General features: G+C 41.3%; 1 protein-coding gene across 1 annotated transcript in view; it reads left to right on the top strand.

Annotated features, from left to right (window-relative positions):
* Positions 1-26,593, top strand: part of LOC145398634 (uncharacterized) — a 49,188-nt gene extending 22,595 nt beyond the window's left edge. Inside the window, exons 3-4 of the mRNA XM_080271442.1 lie at positions 3,259-3,388; positions 26,467-26,593. Coding sequence (XP_080127568.1) covers positions 3,259-3,388; positions 26,467-26,568 — 232 coding nt within the window. The 3' untranslated portion in view covers positions 26,569-26,593. The remainder of the gene's footprint in view (positions 1-3,258; positions 3,389-26,466) is intronic.
* The last annotated feature ends 328 nt before the right edge of the window (positions 26,594-26,921 follow it).

Below are 26,921 nucleotides of genomic sequence, written 5' to 3'. Positions count from 1 at the left end.
GAGGACTTTATAATTCTGGATATAACCTATCTATCTATCTATCTATTGCCAGACGCCTCAATCCCGTTTGGGGTGGCCACAAACAAATCGCCTCCAAGTCCCCCTGTCCCCCGCCATTTCACTGCCCTGCTCCCAACTCACACCCCCCTCTCTCATATACCTCTCCACCCCATCCCTCCATCTCATCCTCGGCCTCCCCCTCCCTCTTCCCCCCTCCACCTCACTCACATACACTCTCTTCGTCAGTCTTTCACCCTCCATCCTCTCCACATGGCCAAACCACCTCAGTGTGTTCCTCATAACGCTGCCTATCACATCCACATCCACACCACAACGCTCCTTTATATCCTCATTCGTCAGCCTGTCTCTCCACGTGACTCCACAGGCTCCTCTTAAATAACTCATTTCCACTGCCCTCACTCTTGACTTGTGTCCTTCCAACAATGTCCAAGCTTCACTTCCGTACGTTAGAGTTGGTATCACAATACTGTCATGTAGTAACTTTTTCACTTCCATGCTCACCTCCCTGTTTCTTATCACTGCTTTCAAGGAACCAGCAACCTTTCTTCCCTGCTGTACCCTTTCACGCACTTCACCCTCCAAACCTCCATCCTTACTTATCACACTACCCAAATACTTAAACGTACTCACATTTTCCAATTCCTCACCATCTAACCTCGCTGTACATTAACTTCACCTCTCTCAAAGACCATCACTTTACTCTTCCCTACATTCACCTTTAGGTTCCGTTTCTTACACACTCTCTCAAACTCATCCACCAAGCCTTGCAGCTCCCCTTCGTCTTCACTCAACAACACAGTATCATCTGCAAACAACAGTACAGGGAGTTTCCAAACACTATTCTCTCTCACCAGGGCCACTCCAACATCCACTACCCTACCTTGTACCTCTTTTATTACCACATCCATGTACAGATTGAACAACCATGGAGACATGACACATCCCTGTTTCAAACCAACTTTCAAAGAGAAAAATTCACTTAGTTCACCATCCACACGCACTGCAGCCTTCGCACCATCGTAAATACTCTTTACAGCATTCAACAACTTCCCATCTACTCCATATATTCTTAACACTTTCCACAATCCTTGTCTATCCACCCTGTCATATGCTTTCTCCAAATCCATGAAAGCCGCATACAACTTCTTTCCCTTCTCTAGAAACTTTTCCACTAATGATCTAAGAATGAATATCTGATCTACACAACCTCTTCCCTTCCTAAAGCCTCCCTGTTCTTCTCAAACTAATTTCTCTGTTCTTTCTCTAACTCTGTCTATAAGTATCCTACCATACACTTTTCCTATTATACTAAGAAGACAAATGCCCCTATGATTACCACACACTTCTTTTTCCCCTTTTCCTTTGTACAAGGGAATAATTATACCTGACTTCCAATCCTCCGAGACTCTACCTTCCTCCCAGGCCAATCTGCACATCTTCCACATCCATTCTACTACTATCTCTCCCCCATGCTTCAGCATTTCACCACACACTCCATCAATTCCTGGGGCTTTCCCCGATTTAACTTTCTTCATTGCTTCCACAACTTCTATCCTACTGATTTCTTCCTGTCTTCTCACCTCCCTCCTTCTCCCAGCCATTCCCCAGCCACTTATACTCGCATTACTTCCATCCTCTACGTTCAACAATTCCTTAAAGTGTTCTCTCCATCTGCTCACTTTTTCTCCCTTCTCCACTAGTAATCTACCATTTTTATCTCACACTCCCCTGCTAACTTCACTTCCACCCTGTCTTACTCTTTTCACTTCTCTCCAGAACATTTTCTTACAGTCCCTCCACTTTACACTCAAATTCCTTCCAAATTCCTCATCCACTCTCTTCTTACTCTCTCTTACTAATCTTTTCACCTCTCTCTTCCTTTCCACATATAACTCTTTCTTCCGCCTCTCAACTTCTTCCACGCCCCTATTTCTCACCCATTCATTGTATGCTTTCTTCTTTTGTGGCACAGCCTGTTTCACCTCTTCAGTCCACCACGCTGTTCCTTGCACCCCCCTCCGTCTTCTCTTCCTTCCACACACCACATCACATGCTGCACATATTTCTTCTGTAAATATCTTACATACACCTTCCACGTCTCCCATCTGCTCCTATTCATATTTGCCCAATCGTTCCTCCACTTCTCTCTTATACTCTGCCTTTTTCTCATCCTCTTGTAACCTTTCCACTCTCCTTGTAACTACTCCTTCCTCTCGTCTTTCCCTTCTTCTATTCCTCCATCTCACTTGCATCCTAATTCTGGCCACCACCAAGTAGTGGTCAGAAAGTCCACCCCCCAACCTCTATACACTCTTGCATCCTTTACACATCTTCGCATCCTTTCATCCACACACACATAATCAGTCATTGCCTTCCTTTCATTCAGTTCACCACCCACCCTTCTCATCACTCGCCATGTATACCTGTGGATCATTTTATGCCTGAAGAGGGTATTGGCTATCACCAACCCCCTCCCAGCACAAATGTCCACTAACGCACTCCCATTCTCATCTATCTCAGCAGGCACACCCCACTCACCAATTATTCCATCCACCTTCACATTACCAACTTTACCATTCATATCACCAATCAAAAACACTCTCTCATTCCTTCCAAACTTTTCCATGCACACTTCCACATAACCACGCACACATAAATTTAACAGCCGTTGATACAATATGAACATGTACCAAACATTTCACGCACTATTTAGCCTCCTGCACTGTGTTGGTAAATCTGCCATCACATTATCTCTGAAATGCCAGGGAGTCTATCAAGGGTATTATGATATTTATGGACATCACACTGAAACAATCTTTGTTGAATAATGCGATTACGTAAATAACAAACAACATTACAGGAACTGCGGTCGAAGATAGATTGTATACTTTGCACATGATACTTGACAATTAGGGATTTATCTAGACAACATGAATAAACATTGCCATTTGAATATTAATGCACTTACTCGTATTATGATCATATAAATGTTTTATGCATATACGTGTTATTTCAGTATTTGTCATTACTGTTTATGTAAGTAGCCGAAAAGTCATGTGATCTTCAGTATCCGGTTAGACCCGATGGCCTTGGTAATACCACAATGTTACTTGGTAACTCTAACACCAAGTTTCTTGATTGATGTGCACAAAGTCTGTCTGTCTGTCTGTCTGTCTGTCTGTCTCTCTCTCTCTCTCTCTCTCTCTCTCCTACGACTTATATCCTTTGTCTCCACAGTGCCTTTGCGTTGGTGGAATCGGGTTTATTTGATAAGTGGTTGAAGCACTCCCTGGCCAACACCACCGCCTGTGTCAATCCACCCATGGTCATCACCGTCACTACTGTCCTCTCACTCACCAACCTCTGGGTAATTATAAGACTGTGTGTTGTTTGTCAGACACTGCATATCTATCTATATCTATCTTTCTGTCTGTATCAAATACCAGTTGCCTATTTCCATAAAGGGTGAATACTAACAAATCTCCTCCACGTCATCCAGTCCTCTGTCTGTCTTCCCTCCAAATCATACTCATTCACTCACCAACCTCTGGGTAACTGGATTTCAGCCGGAATTCACGAACATATATACGACCAAATCTCTCTCTCTCTCTCTCTCTCTCTCTCTCTCTCTCTCTCTCTCTCTCTCTCTCTCTCAACTTTGATTTTTTATTGGGAAGAAATACAATTGACATGGGAAGTTTTTGCACTTCTCTTGTTTTCCTCTCTGCAAATAATAATAATAATTATAATAATAATAATAATTATAATAATAATAATAATAATTAATAATAATAATAATAATAATAATAATAATAAAGCAAATGAAAGACCGAGATCTCATGCCCCAAGCTGTCAGTGCAAAGCATCGCTTGGTATGCCTCCGCCAATCCCTGCGCAAGGACCCTCCTTACATCCTTCATGACAGGCTTCACTGTAGGTTGAAACGAGACTAAAGAGAAACTAAGTCGACTCCATATGCCCTTGACCTTGGCCGTTTGACCTTGCTGACCTAATCAGTTCATCATCCCTTCATAATGTATCATTGAAAAGAGTTTCGTCTAAATCCATTGAGGAATTCAGGAGATATTACGCTCACACCCATATGATCTTGATCCTTGACCCCTTGACGTTACTGACCTTATCAGTTCATCGCTGCTTTATACTGTATCACTGACAAAAGTTTGGCTGAAATCCGTTTAAGAGGTAAGGAGGTATCGCATCTACAATGATACACTAAGTTGACCCCAAGTGAACTTGACCTTTGACCCACTGACTTAGCTCTCCTAGTCAGTTCATCATCTCCTCATGGTGCATCATTGACAAAAGTTTGATGGAAATCTGTCATGGGTTCAGGAAATATTGTGGCCGCATTAATGTTGCGGACATATGATCGTCAGGATAAACTTAATTGATCCTGTATGACTTTGACCCTTGTCCCAGTTCATTGTTCCTTCATGCTGCATCAGTGGCAAGAGTTTAGTTGTAATTCGTCGAGGGATTTAGGAGATATCACACCCACAAGATAAACTAAGTAGACCCTATATGAACATGACCTTTGACCCCTTGACCTAGCTGAACTAACCCGTACATTATCTCCTCATACTGCATCGCTGCCAAAAGTTCGGTGGAAATCTATCAACGGCTTAAGGAAATATTGGATCCAGAAAAGTGTTATGGACAGCATCAGCACACGCGTGCATGAATAGACCAATCACTCAGTGCCTTCCCCACCATAGGTGGGCAGAAGCATAATCAACAGAGCTATACTACTATCACAACTACCACTACTACTGTCTAGAGGTGGGCACCGCAAATGAAAATTCAATTCAGAAACACACAAATCTGCACAAAAATGCAATCCACAACCGCAAATTTGCAAAATTCTTGACGTGCTGTTCCACAGATTCAAAAACGAAAACGCAAACTTCATTACCACGGCATCAGCTTCATCTTATTCTGGATACCATTAGAGGGTTATATTAAGTTTAGGATGATATTTTTCATAATCAAGGGATTAAAAATCATCTCTGGTTACTCACGTACTGAAATTATACCTTTATTTATTCTGTTCTGACTAACAGTACGTGACTATGAAGTTTGCAAATTGTTTAAAGTAATGAATGGGATACATCCCAAAACCAATGAGAGAAAGTGTCTTTGTGGCCATACCAAAGAGAAATGGTGCACTGGAATGTGATAAGCATAGAACAGCAAGTGTGATGAGTCAAATGGGGAAAGTATTGTTAAGAGTGATAGGGGAAAGAATAAGACGAAACATAAATAGCTTTGTGGCAAAGGAGCAGTATGGATTTCGAAGAAGCAAAGGCACTAGAAATACTATTTCTGCATTGCGAATGTTGATAGAAAGATCTCTTGAAGTACAGAAGGGCTTATACTTGTGTTTTGTGGATATTGAAAAGGCCATTGACAACGTGAGGCATGAAGAGATGGTGAGAATGTTGCGAATGGTTGGGGTAGATAATAAGGATATAAGAATCATTGTAAACCTGTACTGAAAAAAAAAAAAATGCTGTTAGAGTCGGAGAGGATAAGACGGAGTGGGTGACTATAAAAAGAGGAGTAAGACAGGGATGTGTTCTCATACCAGACTTGTTTTCTTTATACGGAAAAGTTGTAATAGACGAATTGAAGGAATTGGAAGGGGTCAAGGTTGGTGGTAAGAACATTAATAATTTAAGGTATAGTGATGACACGGTACTGGTAGCGGATTCGGAAGAAAAATTGCAAGAACTGGTGGATAGATTGGTGGAAGCATATCAACAGAAAAGGATGAAGATTAACCTCAGGAAAACAAAGGCAATGGTACTAACAAACGGAGAGAAGCGATAAATATCCAACTTAATATTCACGGAAGCTATATTGAGCAGGTGAGAATTTTTGAATACTTGGGTGCTGTTATATCAGATGACGGAGGAAGTGAGCAGGTTGTAAGAAGAATTGGTATTGCTAAAGGAGCTTTCGGACTATCCATAACTATGGATATGAGAACACAAATATGAGTGTTGAAATGTTTTGTCTGATCAACGCTATTATACGGGTGCAAAGCGTGGACAGTAAAGAAAATGAGACTGGAAGCAGCTGAGATATATTTTTTGAGAAGAATGATGCGAATATCATGGATAGAAAAAGTAACAAATGAAGAAGTTCTGAGAAGGGCAGGAGTGGAAAGAGAAATGATGAAGACTAAAAGGAAAAGATAGATGGAATTTTGGGGACATGTTATAGGAGTAAAAGAACTTGAAAATGTTTACTTGGAAGAATAGAGGGAAGAAGAGCAAGAGGAATACAACGATTAAAGTATATGAATTGTATAAGAAGCGATTTACAAGAAAGAATCAGCAATGTGGAGTTAATCAGGATAGCTGGGGATAGAGGATGATGGCGTTCCATGGCCGCTGACGTCACATGACCGGCACTTCGGTAAAGGTAAAGGTAAAAATTAAAATAATTCAGTTTTAGAATATTAGACTGTTTTTACTACAAAACAAGGGTTACTCCTTCACTGTCGTATATAAATTAACTAAATTACTACACTTCACAGCTCGCAGTTGACAAGTTGACACACCAGTCCACCTATATTCCTCGGCTCAACCTCCTCAGTCATCACTCCTAAGTCACAGTCAGACTCCTCCAACAACTAAGACAACTCCAATGTATAGTATATCTATCTGTCTATCTATATTCATACCGTATGGAGAAGGGTGGTTTTCTGGTTTAAAAAAAAAAAAAAAAGGTAAAATTGTATTGTTTCATTTCGTATGTTTCTTGTTTACTCTGTTATTTATCAACCTAATTATTATTTTTTTTTTGAGATTGAAATACTGGCACTGGCAGTGCTATAAGTCTGGCAATTTGAAACGTAGAATAAATGTCATATTCTAGGTGGACTGGGAGGCTTCGGAGCACATCTTTGCACTTTTCACCTTGTTATTGGCTTCTATGCTAAACAAGTCTTTCTAGTATCGATGTAATTTACATCGCTAGCATATATTATTGCATCTATGAATCCGCAAAATATACTACTCGTGAATTAGGCTTTAAAATATTCTTTATTTATTAGAGGAAAACATCTTTGCTGGCTTTTATCCTTAGATTCTTATTTCTTACCCTTCCCCCAGCATGCACAAACAGTATATCATTAAAATAATGTACTGGGGAACCCTCCAGCGCAAAGCAGAATATGACTTGCTGTGATGATTTTATGCTTTATTATTTAATCACGAGTACGAACGTTGCCTCCTTTTGGCTTATACCCATTTTCATTCCTTTCCAAGGAGCTTGATATGATACCAGTGAATATCAAAAAGAGATTAATCTGATACTCAGGCGTTCTCTCTCTCTCTCTCTCTCTCTCTCTCTCTCTCTCTCTCAGTTTTTAAGGAATCGTAAAATTGTCGTACAAAACGTACGATAACGAAAATTGCTACAGATACTATTGGCGACATATGAACCTTGCACAGTATATGAGTGTGGCATGGGTCAGGCAGTTGGTACGCCTGCAGTCCGTGACGTATTCACACATTTGTTGTCAAGGATGAATGAATGGGTTGCCCATCACTGAAACGTAGCTGCGAATCAAATATTAGAAGACTCTGGTAAAAATGACCATGGGTATGAATTTTATTCATTATTGTCATAGCTCATTTCGTTGATAGATAAACTTCAACTGCAATGATAACAAAATGACATAAATAGATTTCCGTTTCATAGACTGGTGCTCACACACCTTAAAATTGCTCTTGTCTTGCCTTGCCAGATGGTGGAGTACACTCTTCATTTATTTATTTGATACAAAAATCAAATTGTTTCCATAAACTGTAGGCTATACTGGCATTTTCTGTCTGTAAAATAAATAAATCATACGAAGATATGGTTACTGGCTTCTAGTGTCCTCATAAAACATAATCCTCTCTTCTCATTCTGCCAACTCTTTCATTGCCGGAAACTCACTCCCATCTTCTCTCCCCCACTCCCTCTCTCGAACCCCCTTCCTCTCTCACTCTCCCCTTCCCCCTCTAAACATTTCCTTTTGACTAACGGAGGTGGAGGTCATAGAGTCTGACCTCCTTACTTCTTAAACCCACAGTGGTTATCTGCCTAGATGACCTTTTTGTGGTTGAAAAGCCATTCATATTGACAGTCTCTCTCTCTCTCTCTCTCTCTCTCTCTCTCTCTCTCTCTCTCTCGAGCGCGCGCGCGCGCCACCTCACAAAAGATCTTACCCGAACCATGTGTCGCCAGTTCGTAGTGTCACAGGGCGCTCTTGGGGCAGGCGAGGATAGTGTGGAAGCCACTAACCTGCAAGTCGCTGTCTCTCTGATATGTATTAGCTTATATGCATAATAATTTAAATATAATACACTGAATGCGATGAGATTTCAGCCAAAGTTTGTAGTGATATGGTTAAATGAATGAGAAAAAAAAGACCTTGTTTCCATAAGAAGGGGAGGTTCTTGTCGTACTGGTGTATTTGAATGACATATATTCATTCTGCAATAATTATAATATACTGGTTATGATGGCAGTTCAACCATATATTTCATTCATGTCTCAAATGTGCAACAGCATAACTGTAAAAACAATGTATACTGGCAATGCTGCTTCATCAGATCGATCTAGACTGTGTATGGCTCTTGCTTTTCGTAATCTGTCGCAGCTGTGTCCCACTGAAAAGAGGCTAATCATCTACACACGGTAAAGACAGTCTCCCACTTACGCTCCACATCTCCGTGACTCATAGCTGAGTGGCGCGATTTCCAAAAGAGGCCTGTCCAATGCACCCCAGTTGACATGAGACTGATATTTCTATAGTCTAGAACGGATGTTGGCGATTTAGCCTTCATTCTCGTGCTGGGGATCGAATTTTCTCAAGAGCTAAAGTTTTCGGCTGTATAAAAGGAAACCAGCATAGATGTCGCTTATATGTTCCTGATTATGATAAGTAGTCTATTGTTCTATACATCTGGATTACAATTGATCCTGTATAACACATACAAAGGCATACTGGCTAATCTTGTCTCCAGGCCAAATGGGCCATTATCATCAAGAGCAGCAGGAGCAGCCTATAGCGGACCACTGCAAGCAGAAGGGCTCTCCTATTTTGTGTGTGTGTGTGTGTGTGTGTGTGTGTGTGTGTGTGTGTGTGACTCAGAACATAGGGTCAAGAGCCCATTCCCTGAGGCCCAGTAGTCATTCTATAAACCATTTACTTCCATATGACATCATTTCGCCACTAACACCCACCATCCATTTTAGGATGTTTGGTGCTGGTGTATTAGTATTAGTTTGGGTGTCTTTATGAGATGTCAGTAGGTCTTGTGGTAAATCATTAAAGTCTGTTTTTTAACGAAATTCATACTCTGCTCCCTGCCTCAACCAAGATGCAAACCCGCGTCCACTGGAACAACAGACCCATCGACTTTTGCCACCGCCTCCCCCATTCAGTCCTAGTAAACAGATGATACTCATTTCCCTACCAAGTTTTCTCGTCTCCTCCTCTCATTTCATTTGCAGGTTTCAACACCGACCTTTCATTGGTTCTCTTCTTGGGGGGATTGGGGGGTGAAATTTCGATATCACCCTCATAATTCTGATGATTATATCGCTCATGTTAATTCTATCCCATCGTTTACAAAAATAGTAGTAGAATAAATTTATCTAGGCTACGTATAACCACTTGACACCGTACCAACAGTATGTGAGGCAATTTATTTTTTATTAAAAGACGTAAAAATTCTACTGATCTTCCCACCATGTTTGTTAATACTGTATAACATTCGTACACCACAGATGGATAACAGTGTTCGTGTGCCATTCATATATGACAATGCTTTTTATTGATATTCACCCTCTTCTTCACTAGTACTGATATGTTGTTAAGGTATCTGCATAGATAAGTTATAATTAATGACAATACTTTAGCCTAAAAAATATATTTTACATGCAGCCTAACTGCATTTGAAGATGACCGTGTAGCAGAAACAGTAATTATGAGAGTTGTCTAACAAGTCAAATTCAGTGTTTTCTAAGCCTGCTGTAGACACCTTGTTTACGAATATAGCATATAGCTATAAACCATTTACCGGTATGTATGTAATGTTTAGTCCACACATCATTTGCAACAATCACAGCCTGCTGTGTCCTTCGTTCCTCCTCTTCCCATGTGTATACCATGTTGTCCCACAGGTTTTCGATGGGGCTCATATCACAACCCCGACTCGTCATGTCCAGTAGTTCCAGGTTGGGATGTTCGTCAAACTATCTCTAGGAGATGTGGGATGTGTGCACAGGGCATTTGTCATGGGCAAATAATATCCGCCTGGGAAAAGGGTAGTCCTGCGCAAGGAGAGAAGGCAGAAATTTCCCTTCAAAAATATCAAGATAATTGTAAAGTGTCCGTCAATGGGAGAGACAACCCATTCCATGGAGTCATGCCATACCCACCCATTTCGCAAGACATGCCTACTACTTGTTTTTAAAAAGATGTTTTGACCGTTGTATCAGGTATTGGGATAATAGGGCAAATGTTATTTGGTGTGTTGTTACATCCGTGTGTGTTACGCAATGGGGCATTTTCTTAGTTATTTTTGGCCTCTCTGTCAGTATTTCCGTTTGTGGCAATAGTATGGATATCCTACTGAATAAAATAATACATTGTTGAATTATGGCCGAACTAGGTCATATCTCAGGTGCCTGGTCATTTAATTTATTTACTTTTTTTTTTTTTTGTACCAGATATAGACCGAATGTGGTAATAAAGTTGAGGATGAGCATAGGATGAAGTGAATAATATTTTAGAACCGTTGGACAGAGGTAATGCCTATATTTCGGTCCTTTGTCTCAGCTACCTACTCGATTTGGACAGATCCTGGGAGGAAGAAGTGATTGTATTTCGATGACAACAATTAAGGTAAGTATCATAAATAAGGTCAGGCTAGATATCTCTTATCAAAATCGTACCAATATTCGTCGAATGGCTGAGGGTCCATACATTCAGTAACTGGATTTTACATTACTCACTCAAAGATAAAGGTTACACGATATATTCAAAAGCTACGATCATGACAAATTGTGTGGCACGGATGTTGCACTCTGCGCTCTCCTTATTGTTTACTTTGAAACCAACTTTGCATCCATATGGAATATGTTCTCCTTTACACAACAAGCTTAGCTATGTCATATTTAATACCTAAGTCGAATACACTTATTATATCTATCTATCTATCTATTGCCAGACGCCTCAATCCCGTTTGGGGTGGCCTCAAACAAATCGCCTCCAAGTCGCCCTGTCCTCCGCCATTTCACTGCCCTGCTCCCAACTCACACCCCCCTCTCTCATATACCTCTCCACCCCATCCCTCCATCTCATCCTCGGCCTCCCCCTCCCTCTTCCCCCCTCCACCTCACTCACATACACTCTCTTCGTCAGTCTTTCACTCTCCATCCTCTCCACATGGCCAAACCACCTCAGTGTGTTCCTCATAACGCTTCCTATCACATCCACATCAACACCACAATGCTCCTTTATATCCTCATTCGTCAGCCTGTCTCTCCACGTGACTCCACAGGCTCCTCGTAAATAACTCATTTCCACTGCTCTCACTCTTGACTTGTGTCCTTCCAACAATGTCCAAGCTTCACTTCCGTACGTTAGAGTTGGTATCACAATACTGTCATGTAGTAACTTTTTCACTTCCATGCTCACTTCCCTGTTTCTTATCGCTGCTTTCAAAGAACAAGCAATCTTTCTTCCCTGCTGTACCCTTTCAAGCACTTCACCCTCCAAACCTCCATCCTTACTCATCACACTACCCAAGTACTTAAACATACTCAAATTTTCCAATTCCTCACCGTCCAACCTAGCTGTACATTAACTAACTTCACCTCTCTCAAAGACCATCGCTTTACTCTTCCCTACATTCACCTTTAGATTCCGTTTCTTACACACTCTCCCAAACTCATCCACCAAGCCTTGCAGCTCCCCTTCATCTTCACTTAACAACACAGTATCATCTGCAAACAACAGTACAGGCAGTTTCCAAACACCACCCTCTCTCACCAGTTCCGCTCCAACATCCACTACCCTACCTTGTACCTCTTTTATTACCCCATCCATGTACAAATTGAACAACCATGGAGACATGACACATCCCTGTTTCAAACCAACTTTCAAAGAGAAAAATTCACATAGTTCACCATCCACACGCACTGTAGCCTTCGCACCATCATACATACTCTTCACAGCATTCAACAACATCCCATCTACTCCATATATTCTTAGCACTTTCCACAATCCTTGTCTATCCACCCTGTCATATGCTTTCTCCAAATCCATGAAAGCCGCATACAACTTCTCTCCCTTCTCTAGAAACTTTTCCACTAATGATCTAAGAATGAATATCTGATCTACACAACCTCTTCCCTTCCTAAAGCCTCCCTGTTCTTCTCCAACTAATTTCTCTGTTCTTTCTCTAACTCTGCCAAAAACTATCCTACCATACACTTTTCCTATTATACTAAGAAGACAAATGCCCCTATGATTACCACACACTTCTTTTTCCCCTTTTCCTTTGTACAAGGGAATAATTATACCTGACTTCCAATCCTCCGGGTCTCTACCTTCCTCCCAGGCCAATCTGCACATCTTCCACATCCATTCTACTACTATCTCTCCCCCATGCTTCAGCATTTCACCACACACTCCATCAATTCCTGGGGCTTTCCCCGATTTAACTTTCTTCATTGCTTCCACAACTTCTATCCTACTGATTTCTTCCTGTCTTCTCACCTCCCTCCTTCTCCCAGCCATTCCCCAGCCACTTATACTCGCATTACTTCCATCCTCTACGTTCAACAATTCCTTAAAGTGTTCTCTCCATCTGCTCACTTTTTCTCCCTTCTCCACTAGTAATCTACCATTTTTATCTCACACTCCCCTGCTAACTTCACTTCCACCGTGTCTTACTCTTTTCATCTCTCTCCAGAACATTTTCTTACAGTCCCTCCACTTTACACTCAGATTCCTTCCAAATTCCTCATCCACTCTCTTCTTACTCTCTCTTACTAATCTTTTCACCTCTCTCTCTCTTTCTACATATAACTCTCTCTTCCGCCTCTCAACTTCTTCCACGCCCCTATTTCTCATCCATTCATTGTATGCTTTCTTCTTTTGTGCCACAGCCTGTTTCACCTCTTCAGTCCACCACGCTGTTCCTTGCACCCCCCTCCGTCTTCTCTTCCCTCCACACACCACATCACATGCTGCACATATTTCTTCTGTAAATATCTTACATACACCTTCCACGTCTCCCATCTGCTCCAATTCATATTTGCCCAATCGTTCCTCCACTTCTCTCTTATACTCTGCCTTTTTCTCATCCTCTTGTAACCTTTCCACTCTCCTTGCAACTACTCCTTCCTCTCGTCTTTCCCTTCTTCTATTCCTCCATCTTACTTGCATTCTAATTCTGGCCACCACCAAGTAGTGGTCAGAAAGTCCACCCCCCAACCTCTATACACTCTTGCATCCTTTACACATCTTCGCATCCTTTCATCCACACACACATAATCAATCATTGCCTTCCTTTCATTCAGTTCACCACCCACCCTTCTCATCACTCGCCATGTATACCTGTGGATCATTTTATGCCTGAAGAGGGTATTGGCTATCACCAACCCCCTCCCAGCACAAATGTCCACTAACGCACTCCCATTCTCATCTATCTCAGCAGGCACACCCCACTCACCAACTATTCCATCCACCTTCACATTCCCAACTTTACCATTCATATCACCAATCAAAAACACTCATTTCTCCCAAACTTTTCCATGCACACTTCTACATTTGTCCAGAACTCTTCTCTCACTCTTCTAGCACGATCTTGCGTTGGTGCATACACACACACACAATCGCCCACATTTGTATTCCAACTTTCAACTTTACCCACAGAATCCTTGACCCAACTGATCCATACTGTCTTATGCTCCTCTTCCATTTTTTACTCACAACTATACATACTCCTTCCTTTGCCCTCTCATTCTCACCTACTCCTGCACATATACCCCATCCATACTCCCATTCTCTCACACATTCTCCTCTCCATTTTGTTTCAGTTATTCCACATACATCCACTTTCGCACCCAGAAGCACCTGGACAATCTCTCTCTCTTTCACCTCATCATTCGCTCCCCTTACATTCCAAGTTCCAATTACCATGTCCTTTGTCCGGTCCTTGGTCGTCATCGTTTGGTCAATCCTTGTCCGAGGCTTATTGTTTGTTTTTATAGTTAGTTGTTTTCCGGGGAGGGGCACTAACCCTCCGCCAACCCTTTTAGTCACCTTTTACGACAAGCAGGGATACTGGGGGAGTATTCTTGAAAAAAAACCCTACCCCCAGGGGGTATATAAATTGTATATAAACAAGCATGTGTGATGCCTTTTGCAGTATTAAACCTGCTGTTTTTCACCTCCAGCAATGTGTCATCCTGCATGCTGTTGAGGAGATTGATTTTTGTCGGTGAATATAACACGAGTCCAGTAAATAAGATCTTCCTATACATGGGTCTCTGCTAATCTACATCTGCCCTCACAATGCCTGCTTATTAGTTGCAGTTTCTTGGCCTGTGTCCTGTGGTGATTACACTCGACAACTCGCACAGTCTGAACAGTCACATCTAGATGTAGTTGTTCTCGTATGGCCGCCGCGTTGGTAAAACGATAATTTTTTGCAGCGTCTCGTATCTGTCGATCATATGTGTCCGTGGTCTTCCATGATGGTCATTCCCTATTTTTGTTGTTCATGTTTCCACTTCATACTCAACGCGTCAGCCATCATTAAACTGTTGTCTTTGATATTCCTACGGTGTTGGCAATCTCCCTAATAGACTTTCCACTTTCTCGATTGCCATCAGGATGAGAGTATCTTCCTGTCGGTTCATAATTTATATTTCTGCTCTGTGTTAGGTTTGCGATAACCATTGAGAACGTCCTAAAACTGTAATGCAATCAACTTCAAACGATCGTTAACCACAAATAAGAATACCCATCAAAGAGACTGCGACTTAGAAATTAGTGGCTTCCCTGTTATCCCCGTTTCCCCTTGGAGCGTCCTGTCACTAAGGGCTGCTAAGACACAGCTTGGGTAAGATTTGAGGTGAATTGGCATGGGAGAGAGAGAGAGAGAGAGAGAGAGAGAGAGAGAGAGAGAGAGAGAGACTGTTAATAGGAATGGCTTAATGACAGGAGTGGGGTTATTAAGGCAGATAACCACTATAGGTTTAAGATGTAAGGAGAGTAGATTCTGCGACCTTACTCCCTGGGCCAGGTGGTGGGGGGTAGAGGAACTGGCTATTTAGAGGGGGAAGGGGAGAGTGAGACAGGTAGGGGGTTCGAGGGAGGGAGTGGGGGGAGGAGAAGATGGGAATGAGTTTCCACCAATGAAAGAGTTGGCAGAATGAGAAGAGAGGATTATGTTTTATGAAGACACTAGAAGCCATAAACCATACCTTTGTATGATTTATTGATTTTCCTATTGCCAGACGCCACAATCCCGTTTGGGGTGGCCACAAACAAATCGCCTCCAAGTCGCCCTGTCCTCCGCCATTTCACTGCCCTGCTCCCAACTCACACCCCCCTCTCTCATATACCTCTCCACCCCATCCCTCCATCTCATCCTCGGCCTCCCCCTCCCTCTTCCCCCCTCCATCTCACTCACATACACTCTCTTCGTCAGTCTTTCACCCTCCATTCTCTCCACATGGCCAAACCACCTCAGTGTGTTCCTCATAACGCTTCCTATCACATCCACATCCACACCACAACGCTCCTTTATATCCTCATTAATTTTACAAACAGAAAATGCCAGTATACAGTTTATGGAAACAATTTGACTTTTGTATCAAATAAATCACTGAACAGAGTACTACACCATCTGTCAAGGCAAGACAGGAGCAATTTTAAGGTGTGTGAGCACCGGCTAGATCAGTCTTATGAAACGAAAATCTCTTTATGTCATTTGGTTATCAATGCAGTTGAAGTTTATCTATCAACGAAATGAGCTATGGCAATAACACTCATAGGTATGGTTATTTTTTACTTGAGTCTTCTAATATATGATTTGTAGCTACGTATCAGTTTTAAACTGTAATTGGCAACCCATTCCTTCATCCTCCTAGACACAAAAAATGCATGAATACATCACAGCCTGTTGGCGTACCAACTGCCTGACCTAAACCACACTCTTATACGGTACCAGGTTCATCTGTTGCCAACAGGACACTGTACCAAAGGTGAATTTATCGTACATATACAATACTTATTGTACATATGGCCTGAGTGTGATAGTGGAAGGCAGCGCCAGTGAGCCAAACTCACCCTGACGCCACCTGCCAGGCTAGTCAATGTAGATGTTTGCAGGGAGATTTGCGTTTGCAAAACTTCTTCCTTAAGCACAAAACCACGAATTTGCTTAGAATTTGTCGCAAATCGAAATCCACAAACAAAGTCACACTTCTGTAGTTGCAGAATTTGCGGTTTGCGACAGTGATCGTGGAAGTGCCCAGCTCTGCTACTATCGTTCATTCACTTTAACTTGGCCCAGACTTTCGTCCTTTTGCAGCTTATTTCCCATGGCACAGTGGTTGAATATGTCAATACGGGGGCACTGCATCTCTTCCACAGCACTTCTTCATGACTAGCACCATATTCTAGTATTAATCTTTTGTTACTGTCCAGCATTCAAGATGGAGAGATGGCAGTTTTATGCCAAGTTAAAATGAACCGATTATAGTATGATAAATGAATGTTTGAAAAAGAGGCATAGACTGCACCTTCTATGGAGAGAATTTTAACAGCAAGCGACTAGGCGCCATGTTGCTTCCCACCTTCTCCTACCGCTCGCTCAGTTGCTCTGCACTGTTCCCTGTTTTTATTTCCATCTATTTGTTTCTTTTACATTAATTCTTCCTTTGATTAGTTTAGCCACTTTTGGTACTGTATATATCTTGGTTTATGATTGCCTACATCATTTATGACGGACAATGCTTGATAATACGAGCATTTATGGAGAATGGTTAGGTTGGATATCACTTAAAAAAAAAAAAAACTGTTCTCAATTTAAGCCATTTGTTATATCCTTATAAAACAGGATAAGCCTAAACCAACACTGTTTCCTGCAGTACCTTTGACTTAAGAAAACAAAACAAAAAAAAAGTATATTTCATCAAAACTGTCAGCCCATGTTTCAGCAAAATTTACAAAATTGTGAACACCGTATTAGTCTATGCTTAAAAAAAGTTTTTTGCTCAACTGTCGATTCTACATTTAGTCTTTATGCTTAAGCACAACTGTGGCACTGGTGTGGCAATATAATTATTTTTAGGATTACCCTGAAATTTCATATCCATTTCATTTTCTATGAAGTAAAGATTTGAATTTCTGTTTTATGCAATGATTTGTAGAGTAATTCATAATTTTTTAACCTCCACAAAACCGTTAAATATGATAATCAGTCTTTAATCATATTGTTAAAAATCATCATTATCTTATAACTAACAACTCTTTTGTTAAATACCACATTTTTGCAGTTTTTGAATGCCATTGCTTGAAAACGTACAAAGTGCAAGCCAGTTCTTGATAGTCCTCTGAAAATGCAATAAATATGTGAATTATGGATGAATTAGAAATCAGTTGTTGAATCGTTAAGCTTACCACCGGTTAAATTCCGTGCCACAATGCTGGAGTCTCCAGTTGTGGCAGGACATTTTTTGTTAATGTCCATAAGTTACAAGACCACAGGGGATATCCTAAAAATTATTTAAATTGTATGACAATGAAGTGTTTCAGGGATCAAATGTAAGTGTTACAAGTAATATCTTTCATAAAAAAAACACATTTAACCTTATCGCAGACGTGTCATCATTTGTTCTCCAATTTTTCCATCTGAGCTTTATTTCCCGTTACTTTCTTCCCTGAGAATATCTGGAAAATTTGTGCATCATCTTCCTTCGTCCAGGTTTGGTAGAATATCGCCAGGAAACACAGCAAGGCATATTTAAAGCAGAAATCTGGTTAACCACAGATAAAAGCAAAACAGCATGCTGGCCATTCAACTTATCCATCCCTTTCGGAGGCAACTTAGCGAGTGTGGGTCATGTTACCTGGGCAGGCTGAAACACAGTTGTCGCAACTTTACAGAAGGCACTGTATGGAGTGAGTTGATAACGGACACGCACACTTGTCATACATCATCACTGTTCTTCAGCTAACAAGTGGATACCATATAAACCCCTTCACGCACGATGACGCGTTTGTCGTCATATGGGTGTGGCTGTGACTATATTTGTTGACGCTTTTGGCATCATTAAAGCATAAAAACTTTCGTCAGAGGAAAAGTTTTCAGCTGATCGGCGTCATTTTTGGAGGAATCCTAGTTTCCCTGCTCCTTGTCAAAAGTACTGAGTTGGCAAGTGTGGGTCCCGATACCAGCAAGAGAGCAGACAGGTCATTCAGTACCAAATGAGCTGTGAGTGGGGAAGGTACTGCGCAGTTCTGTCCCTTTAAATTTCCACTCTTATTCTCGTCCCGGCCATGCAACACATTTCACTATACCAGTAGTGCTTGCGTATAGTTTTTGGGCACTGTTGTGATTATATTTGGTGTTTGTGAAGCAATCCTGGTCGTTATCAGCCGTTGGCCAAACGAAGATTCTGCTACTGTTTCTAATCAACTACACTGCCTCTACCCTGCACCAAATGTGAATATTCAGCTATAATAATACTGACGGTGAATGATGTGAATATAGTGTGCATATCTAGTGTACAAAGAATTGGTGAAATACATGCAGTAGCTTAGAGGAAGGCAGGAAACTGCCCTACAGTCATGACATGGCATGGGTGCACAGTATTTTTTTGCATTTTTCTCGAAAAATGAGGCCTAGAATCAGCATTTTGGGCTCAAATGAAAGCCAATTAAATTCTGCATAGGATAATAAAATAAAGACATTACAGTGGCATGAAAAGTTTTTCACTAGAGCTCTCCGAATAAAAAAAAATCTTTTGTCTGTTGGAAATGGGCTTTACTTTTTCACTTATTACTCGAAAACCATACCGCATATCAAACTGGGAGTTCTGGCATTCGAAAGCTAATAAAATTCTCTTCCCAATGATGGTATGACATGTAGAGATTGAGTAATAAAGATTCGACTTATGATGTTGGGAAATGAAATATATGCTCTTGAATGTTTATTCACACATCCCTAACATACGTATGGCATTTTTTTTTTTTTTTGGTATGTTTTGTTTGTTTATCGTGTAGAACAAGCATCGACGAATAGGAATATGTGGGTTTTGTGGCAAAATAAATATGTTTGGATGGTGAAAATAAGCCGAGAATACACATTTTTGGAGCACGCGGCAGGTGGGGGGGGAGGGGAGAAAAACGGCACGTCATGTCCCACAAAACTTATTAACTTATCCGCGTGCAAAAGGGTAAAGACATGCGCAGTGGAAAACATTTACAATTCTTTAATTCCTCATTATTCTTCTATCTGTCTATTGCCAGATACCTTAATCCCGTAAGACGTGGCCAAAAACAAATCGCATTCATGTCGCCCTGTCCCCCACGATTTCACTGCACTACTCCCAACTCACACTCCCCTCTGTCATATACTTCTCTACTCCATCCCTCCGCCTCATCCTTGGCCTCCTCCTCCCCCTCCCTGCCTCCATTTCACTCAACGACACTCTCCTCATCCGTCTCTCACTCTCCATCCTCTCCATGTGGCCAAACCACCTCAGTGTGTTTCTCCTAATGCTTCATTCCACATCCACACCACAATGCTCCTTCATTTCCTAGTTTGTCAGGCTGTCTCTCCATGTGACTCCACATGCTTCTCTCAAAAAACTAATTTCCATTACTCTCACTCTTGACTTGTGTCCCCCCACCAAGATCCAAGTTTCACTTCCATACATTAGAGTTGGTATTACAATACTATCATGCAGTAACCTTTTCACTTCCATGCTCACTTCCCTGTTTCAATGCTTTCAAAGAACAAGCAACTTTTTTTCCTTGCTGTACACTTTCCAGCACTTCACCCTCTAAACTTCCATCTTTACTCATCACACTACCCAGATTCATAAATGCACTCAAATTTTCCATTTCCCCCTCATCCAGCCACACTGTACATTCAGTGACTTCATTTCTCTCGAAGACTTTACTCTTCCCTATTCACCTTTTGATTTAGTATCTTCCACACTATCACAATCTCATTCACCAAGCCCTGCACCTCACCTTCGTCTTCACTTAACAACACAGTATCATCTGCAAACAACATTACAGGGAGTTTCCACACACTGTCCAGCCTCATTAGGGCCGCTTGAACATCCACTGCCTTACTTTGTATCTCTTTTATCACCCCATCGATATACAGATTGAACAACCATGGAGACATGACACATCCCTGTTTCAATCCAACCTTCAAATAAAATAATTCACTCAGTTCACTGTCCACAGGCACGGCAACCTTAGCACCCTCATACAAACTCTTCAAGGCATTCAACAACTTCCCATTTACTCCATATATTCTTAGTACTTTCCACAATCCTTGTCTGTCCACTCTGTCATATGCTTTCTCCAAATCCATGAAGACTACATACAACTTCTTTCCCCTTTTCTAGAAAATTCTTCACTAAAGACCTAAGAATGACTATCTGATCTACATAACCTTTTCGCTTCCTAAAACCTTCCTGTTTCTGTCCAACTAATTCCTCTGTTATTTCCATAACTCTGTCAGTAAGTATCCTACCATATACTTTTCCTATTACGCTAAAAAGAGAAATGCCACTATGATTACCACACACTTCTTGTTCCAGTTTTCCTTTGTACAGGGGAAGAATTATACCTGACTTCCAATCCTCTGAGACTTTATCTTCCTCCCAGGCCAATCTGCATATCTTCCACATCCAATCTACTACTATCTGTCCTCCATGCTTCAGCATTTCACCATGCACACCATGACTTTCTGGGACTTTCCCCATTTTGACTTTCTTCATTGCTTCCAATACTTCCATCCTACTGATTCCTTCCGCTCTTCTCACATCCCTCCTTCTCCCAGCCATTCCCCAGCCACTTACACTTGCATTGTTATGAGTCCATATTATATTTACAAATCATAATAGACAGATAGATAAATAGACAGATAGACAGCTCTATGCGAGCCTGGGAATGGGAAATGATCTTGCAAGTTAAACTGAGGAAAAGCTGACGACAGATTAGGAAGTAGCAATGTCAGGAGATGATTCAGGAAGTTTGTCAGCGAAATAGCAGGAGAACAAAGCCTAGTGACATACACACATACACACAGGTTTCTGGAACATTCCAACCACAGTGTAACACACGTGACATGACCCGTGTTTCACCAGAATTTAAGGAAGAGAGCTCAGAAGAAGACAGGCCATAGAACAGGCAGGTAGTAGGGAGAAGGGCTTAGCAACATGGAAGAGAGAGAGAGAGAGAGAGAGAGAGAGAGAGAGAGAGCGAGACAGGGAGGTAGCTAGTGGGACTCTACTTTATACTTCACTTGTGTGAGAGACTTTGTTAATATTTCCAAGACAAATAAAAAGTCCCATACTATTCTTTACCTCTCCTGTCATTGCATGACAAAAGGGAACCAAGATTATCTACTTACAAACAACTCAAGTATAACAACTGCTCATCCACAAGTCTAATAGATAACTTCTCTACAAGTAACTACAAAGTCTTTTATGACATTTGGTGGCAGTGAACGTATACAAACCTCGTCTACGAATCAACAGTGAATTCCTACAAAATATCAAGATTGAAAACAAAAAAATACCTCTCACAACCGACAACTCACAACCAGCTCCTGACAGTATTCTCTCCAACCTCCCCTCCGTCTCCCCAATCATCATGCCAATGTAGAGGTGAAGAGGTCACAGGATGCCTTGCCAGTAGTTTAACAAAATACTGATACAATCTTGCAATTTCTACGACGAACCAACGAACTACAACCATCTACAATCAACTACAAGTAACAACTCCACAAGTCGTCTGTATAATCTACATGCACCTACAAGTAACGACAGTCTTCATCCCACAACGAGTAAATCACAAGAGAAAAGGAACGAGAAAACCTCGAGAATGTTATGAGTCCATATTATATTTACAAATCATAATAGATAGATAGATAAATAGACAGATAGACAGCTCTATGCGAGCCTGGGAATGGGAAATGATCTTGCAAGTTAAACTGAGGAAAAGCTGACGACAGATTAGGAAGGAGATGATGCTGGAAGTTTGTCAGCAAAATAGCAGGAGAACAAAGCCTAGTGACATACACACATACTCACACACAGGTTTCTGGAACTTTTCAACCACAGTGTAACACACGTGACACGACCCCTGTTTCACCAGAATTTAGGAAAGAGAGCTCAGAAGGAGACAGGCCATAGAACTGGCAGGTAGTAGGGAGAAGGGATTAGCAACGTGGAAGAGAGAGAGAGAGAGAGCGAGACAGGGAGGTAGCTAGCGGGACTCTACTTTAAGCTTCACTCATGTGAGAGACTTTGTTAATATTTCCAAGACAAATAAAAATAGTCCCATACTATTCTTTACCTCTCCTGTCATTCTCTGTGTTCAGCAGTTACTTAACCTGTACTGTGCTGGGCAAAAAGAAAACTGATGGCCTACCCATACATGCCGGCTGATTTTGTTTTGTTTTTTTTCTGGCTAAATTGGCGTAAAACATCAGTGTAAAATTCTGGCACTAATAAAAGTAATCAGCAAAGCCAGAAAGTTCGTTGAATCGTGTCAGGTTGGTGCCACCCGACCTCTGAAATCTTCGAGATTACTGAGAAAGCAGAGCGGCTGTGAGCTTGTTAACCGATTTTTTGCTTTTATTTTTTCTAGCTTAATGGGCTTAATACATCAAACATAAGATCCCTGGCACTAATAAAAGTAATCACCAAAGCCGGAAAATTTGGTTGATTCGAGTCAGGTTGGTGCCACCCAACCTCTGAAATCTTCAAGTTTACTGAGAAAGCAGAGCGATTGTGAAATTGTGAACCGATTTCGATTTTTTGTGTGGGTAAATGGCCTTATTACATCAATAAAAGAGGCCTGGCACAAATAAAAGTAATCAACAAAACCAGAAAGTTGGTTGAATAAAGTCAGGTTGGTGCCACTTGACCTCTGAAATCTTCAATGTTACTGAGATGGCAGAGCGGCTGTGAGCCTGTGAAGACTGTCACTCGCTTCCCACGCTCCTAAATCAGTGTTGTAAGAGTAGTGGAGAAATGTCTGAAGCTACCGAGATACGTTATTACCTTCCATTTTCCTTCGGTTGCTTGCAATGACTTCTCAGAGATACCTTATTACCTTCAATTTTCCTTCGGTTGCTTGCAATGACTTCTCATTGCTGCAGGACGTAGATCTACATCACTGGCGTTTCTCAAGGAGACGTAGATCTATGACGCTAGCACAGTACAGGTTAAAGTGTTCTCTCTATCTGCTCACTTTCTCTCCCTTCTCCACTAGTAATCTACCATTTTTATCTTTCATTCCCCAGCTAACTTCTTGAACATCCAGTCTAACTTTCTTTACCTCTTTCCGGAACATTTTCTTACATTCCCTCCACTGTACACTCAAATTCCTCATCCACTCTCTTCTTACTCTTACTAATCTTTTCACCTCCCTCTTCCTATCTACATATAACTCTCTTCTGCCTCTCAACTTCCTCCTCACCTCTGTTTCGCATCCACTCACTATATGCTTCCTTCTTTTGTGCCACAGCCTGTCTCACCTCTTCATTCCACAATGCTGTTCACTGCACCCCCTTTCGTCATCTCTTCACTCCACACACCACCTAACATGCTGCACAGATTCCATCTGTGAATATCTTGCACACATCATCTGTGTCCCACATCTGCTCCAAATCATATTTACCCAATCGCTCCTCGACTTCTCTCGTATATTTTGCCTTTTTTCCATCCTCTTGTAACATTTTCAGCCACTTTATAAGAACTACTTCTCTCTGTCCTTCCCTTCTTCTATTTCTCCACTTCATTTCAACCTTGACTTTCACTGCCACCAAGTGGTGGTCAGAAAGTCCACTCCCTCAACCTCTATACATTACACACCTTTTCGTTCTGTCATCCACATATACATAATCAATCGATGCCTTCCGTTCATTCAGTTCATCACCCACCCTTCTCATCACTCGCCACTTACACCTGCGGATCATTTTGTGCCTGAAGAGGGTATTAACTATCACCAACCCCCTCCTGGCACAAATGTCCACTAGAGCACTGCCATTCTCATCCATCCCTGTAGGCACACCCCACTCACCAACTACTCTATCCACCTTCACATTCCCTGTTTCTCCATTCATATCTCCAATCAAAAACACTTTCTCATTCCTTTCAAACTTTTCAATGCATGCTTTCACATTTGTCCAGAATTTCTTTTACCTCACATTACATGATCTTGCATTGGCGTATACACACACACACACACACACACACACACACACACACACACACACACACACACACACACACACACACAATCACCCACATTTGAAGTCCAACTGTATATCTTACCCACACAGTTCTTGAGCAAACTGACCCATTCTCTCTTAAAGTCTCCTTTCATCTCTTGCATACAGCAATACACACTCCTTCTTTTGCCCTCTCATTCTCACCCTATCTCACGCATACACCCCGTCCATTCTCCCATTCTTTCATATTTTCACCTTTCTATTTAATTTCAGTTTATCCACATATTCGTACATCCACTTTTGCACTCTCAAGCACCTGGACAACGTCCCTTTCTTTCACCTCATCATTCCATGTCGCAAACCGTACCATGTCCTATGCTCGGTCCTTAGGCGTCACATGTTTGTCAGTCATGGTCCGAGGCTTCTTGTTCGTATTTATAGTTAGTTGTTTTCCGGGGAGGGGCACTAACCCTCCACCAACCCACTTGTTGTCACGTAGGAAACGCGTGTTGATTAGTTATAAGGTTACCATCCAGAATTGTAAGTGATTTCCTGGTTTACGGGAAATCATCTGGTTTGCCACTCAGTGCAGAGCTACCAAAAAAACAGAGTACTGCTACACTAAGTGAGTGGATGATGGGCGCCCTCACTTACCCTCTTACCTATTAAACTTACTGGACAAAATTAAGCATGGAGACGTCATTGAAATATATGTTTGCAGTCTTCAAACGATTATATTAATGAAATATATACATTGTCCACAAACTGTTTCAGTACAAATGGTTTTCTTGCTGTTACACGTCAAATAGTACTTTTGAACTGAGGTAAGTAAGGCTAAAATCTAGAGTTAATAAAATGACTACCAATAAGGTGGGGGGAGGCGTTCTAATTACCCGCTTTGGCGGTAAGTGGAGGATCGAATATATTTTTGGCAAATGTTGGGAATGGTAAGGAAATCTGGGAATGTCTTCTATAAAATGACATTTATTATCATTATATTATTATTATTATTATTATTATTATTATTATTATTATTACTATTATCATTTTTATTGTTATTATCTATTGCCAAACGCCTTAATCACGTAAGGGCTGGCCACAAACAATTCGCCTCCATGTCGCCCTGTCCCCTGCCTTTTCACTGCCCTGCTCCAGCTCACCCCCTCTCTCCTCTCTCATATATATCTCTACTCCATCCTTCCATCTCATCCTCAGCCTCCCGCTCCCTCTTCCCCCCTCCACCTCACGCACATACACTCTCCTCGTCAGTCTCTCATTCTCCAACCTCTGCACATGGCCAAACCACCTAAATGTGTTTCTCCTGACGCTTCCTATCACATCCACATCCACACCACAATGCTCCTTCACTTCCTCATTTGTCAGTCTGTCTCTCCATGTGACTCCACGTGCTCCTCTCAAATAACTCATTTCCACTGCTCTTACTCTTCTCTCCCTCCAACAAAGTCGAAGCTTCACTTCCATACGTTAGCGTTTGTATCACAATACTGTCATGTACTAACTTTTTCACTTCCATACTCACTTCCCTGTTTCTTATCACTGCTTTCAAGGAACCAGCGACCTTTCTTCCTTGTTGTACCCTTTCTAGCACTTCACCCTCCAAACTTCCATCCTTACTCATCACACTACCGAAGTACTTAAACGTACTCATATTTTCCATATCCTTCTCATCCAACCTCACTGTATATTCACTGACTTTACTTCTCTGGAAGACCATAACTTTACTCTTCCCTGCTGTACATTCACCTCTAAATTCCGTTTCTTACAGACTCTCCCAAACTCATTAATATTCATATACATACTCATATTCATAATAATAATAATAATAATAATAATAATAATAATAATATCATTATTATTATTATTATTATTATTTTTGTTTGTTTGTTTTCAGGGCATGTTCGTGGTGCTTGGCCTAGGCTGTGGGATATCATGCCTTGTTTTCCTCTTGGAGAAGATTGTGTCCAGTACAAAGCCGTTGACAGAAATACACTGAAGTATATAGGGACGATGCTACTCTCTCTCTCTCTCTCTCTCTTCCACTGTTCTTCCACTGTTGTGCATTTATAGGACTGATACGAAGCTCAGTTGTTATATTTCATTTTTATATAGGATATCTTTTGCTACGAGGTTTATTTTTACACAGTTTACGGACTGATTGAAGTAAAAAAGATTATGACAGCAGAACAGAGGTCATTGCAGCTCTTAGTACATAATTATATACACTTTTGTTTTATCTGATTTATTCGTTTTTTATTGTAGCAGGCCAGATGTCAATAAATCTGTAAACGTATTTCTATTTTCGTTGGCAGATGATTAGGGTATAATGCAGTATCTCTTCTGCCTCTT

This window comes from Coenobita brevimanus, chromosome 46 (assembly GCF_032717465.1).
Source record: "Coenobita brevimanus isolate Jiangsu-jjx chromosome 46, ASM3271746v2, whole genome shotgun sequence".
Taxonomy (NCBI): domain Eukaryota; kingdom Metazoa; phylum Arthropoda; class Malacostraca; order Decapoda; family Coenobitidae; genus Coenobita; species Coenobita brevimanus.
The sequence above is the reverse complement of the archived record's forward strand: the minus strand, read 5'-3'. Positions and strand labels throughout refer to the sequence as shown.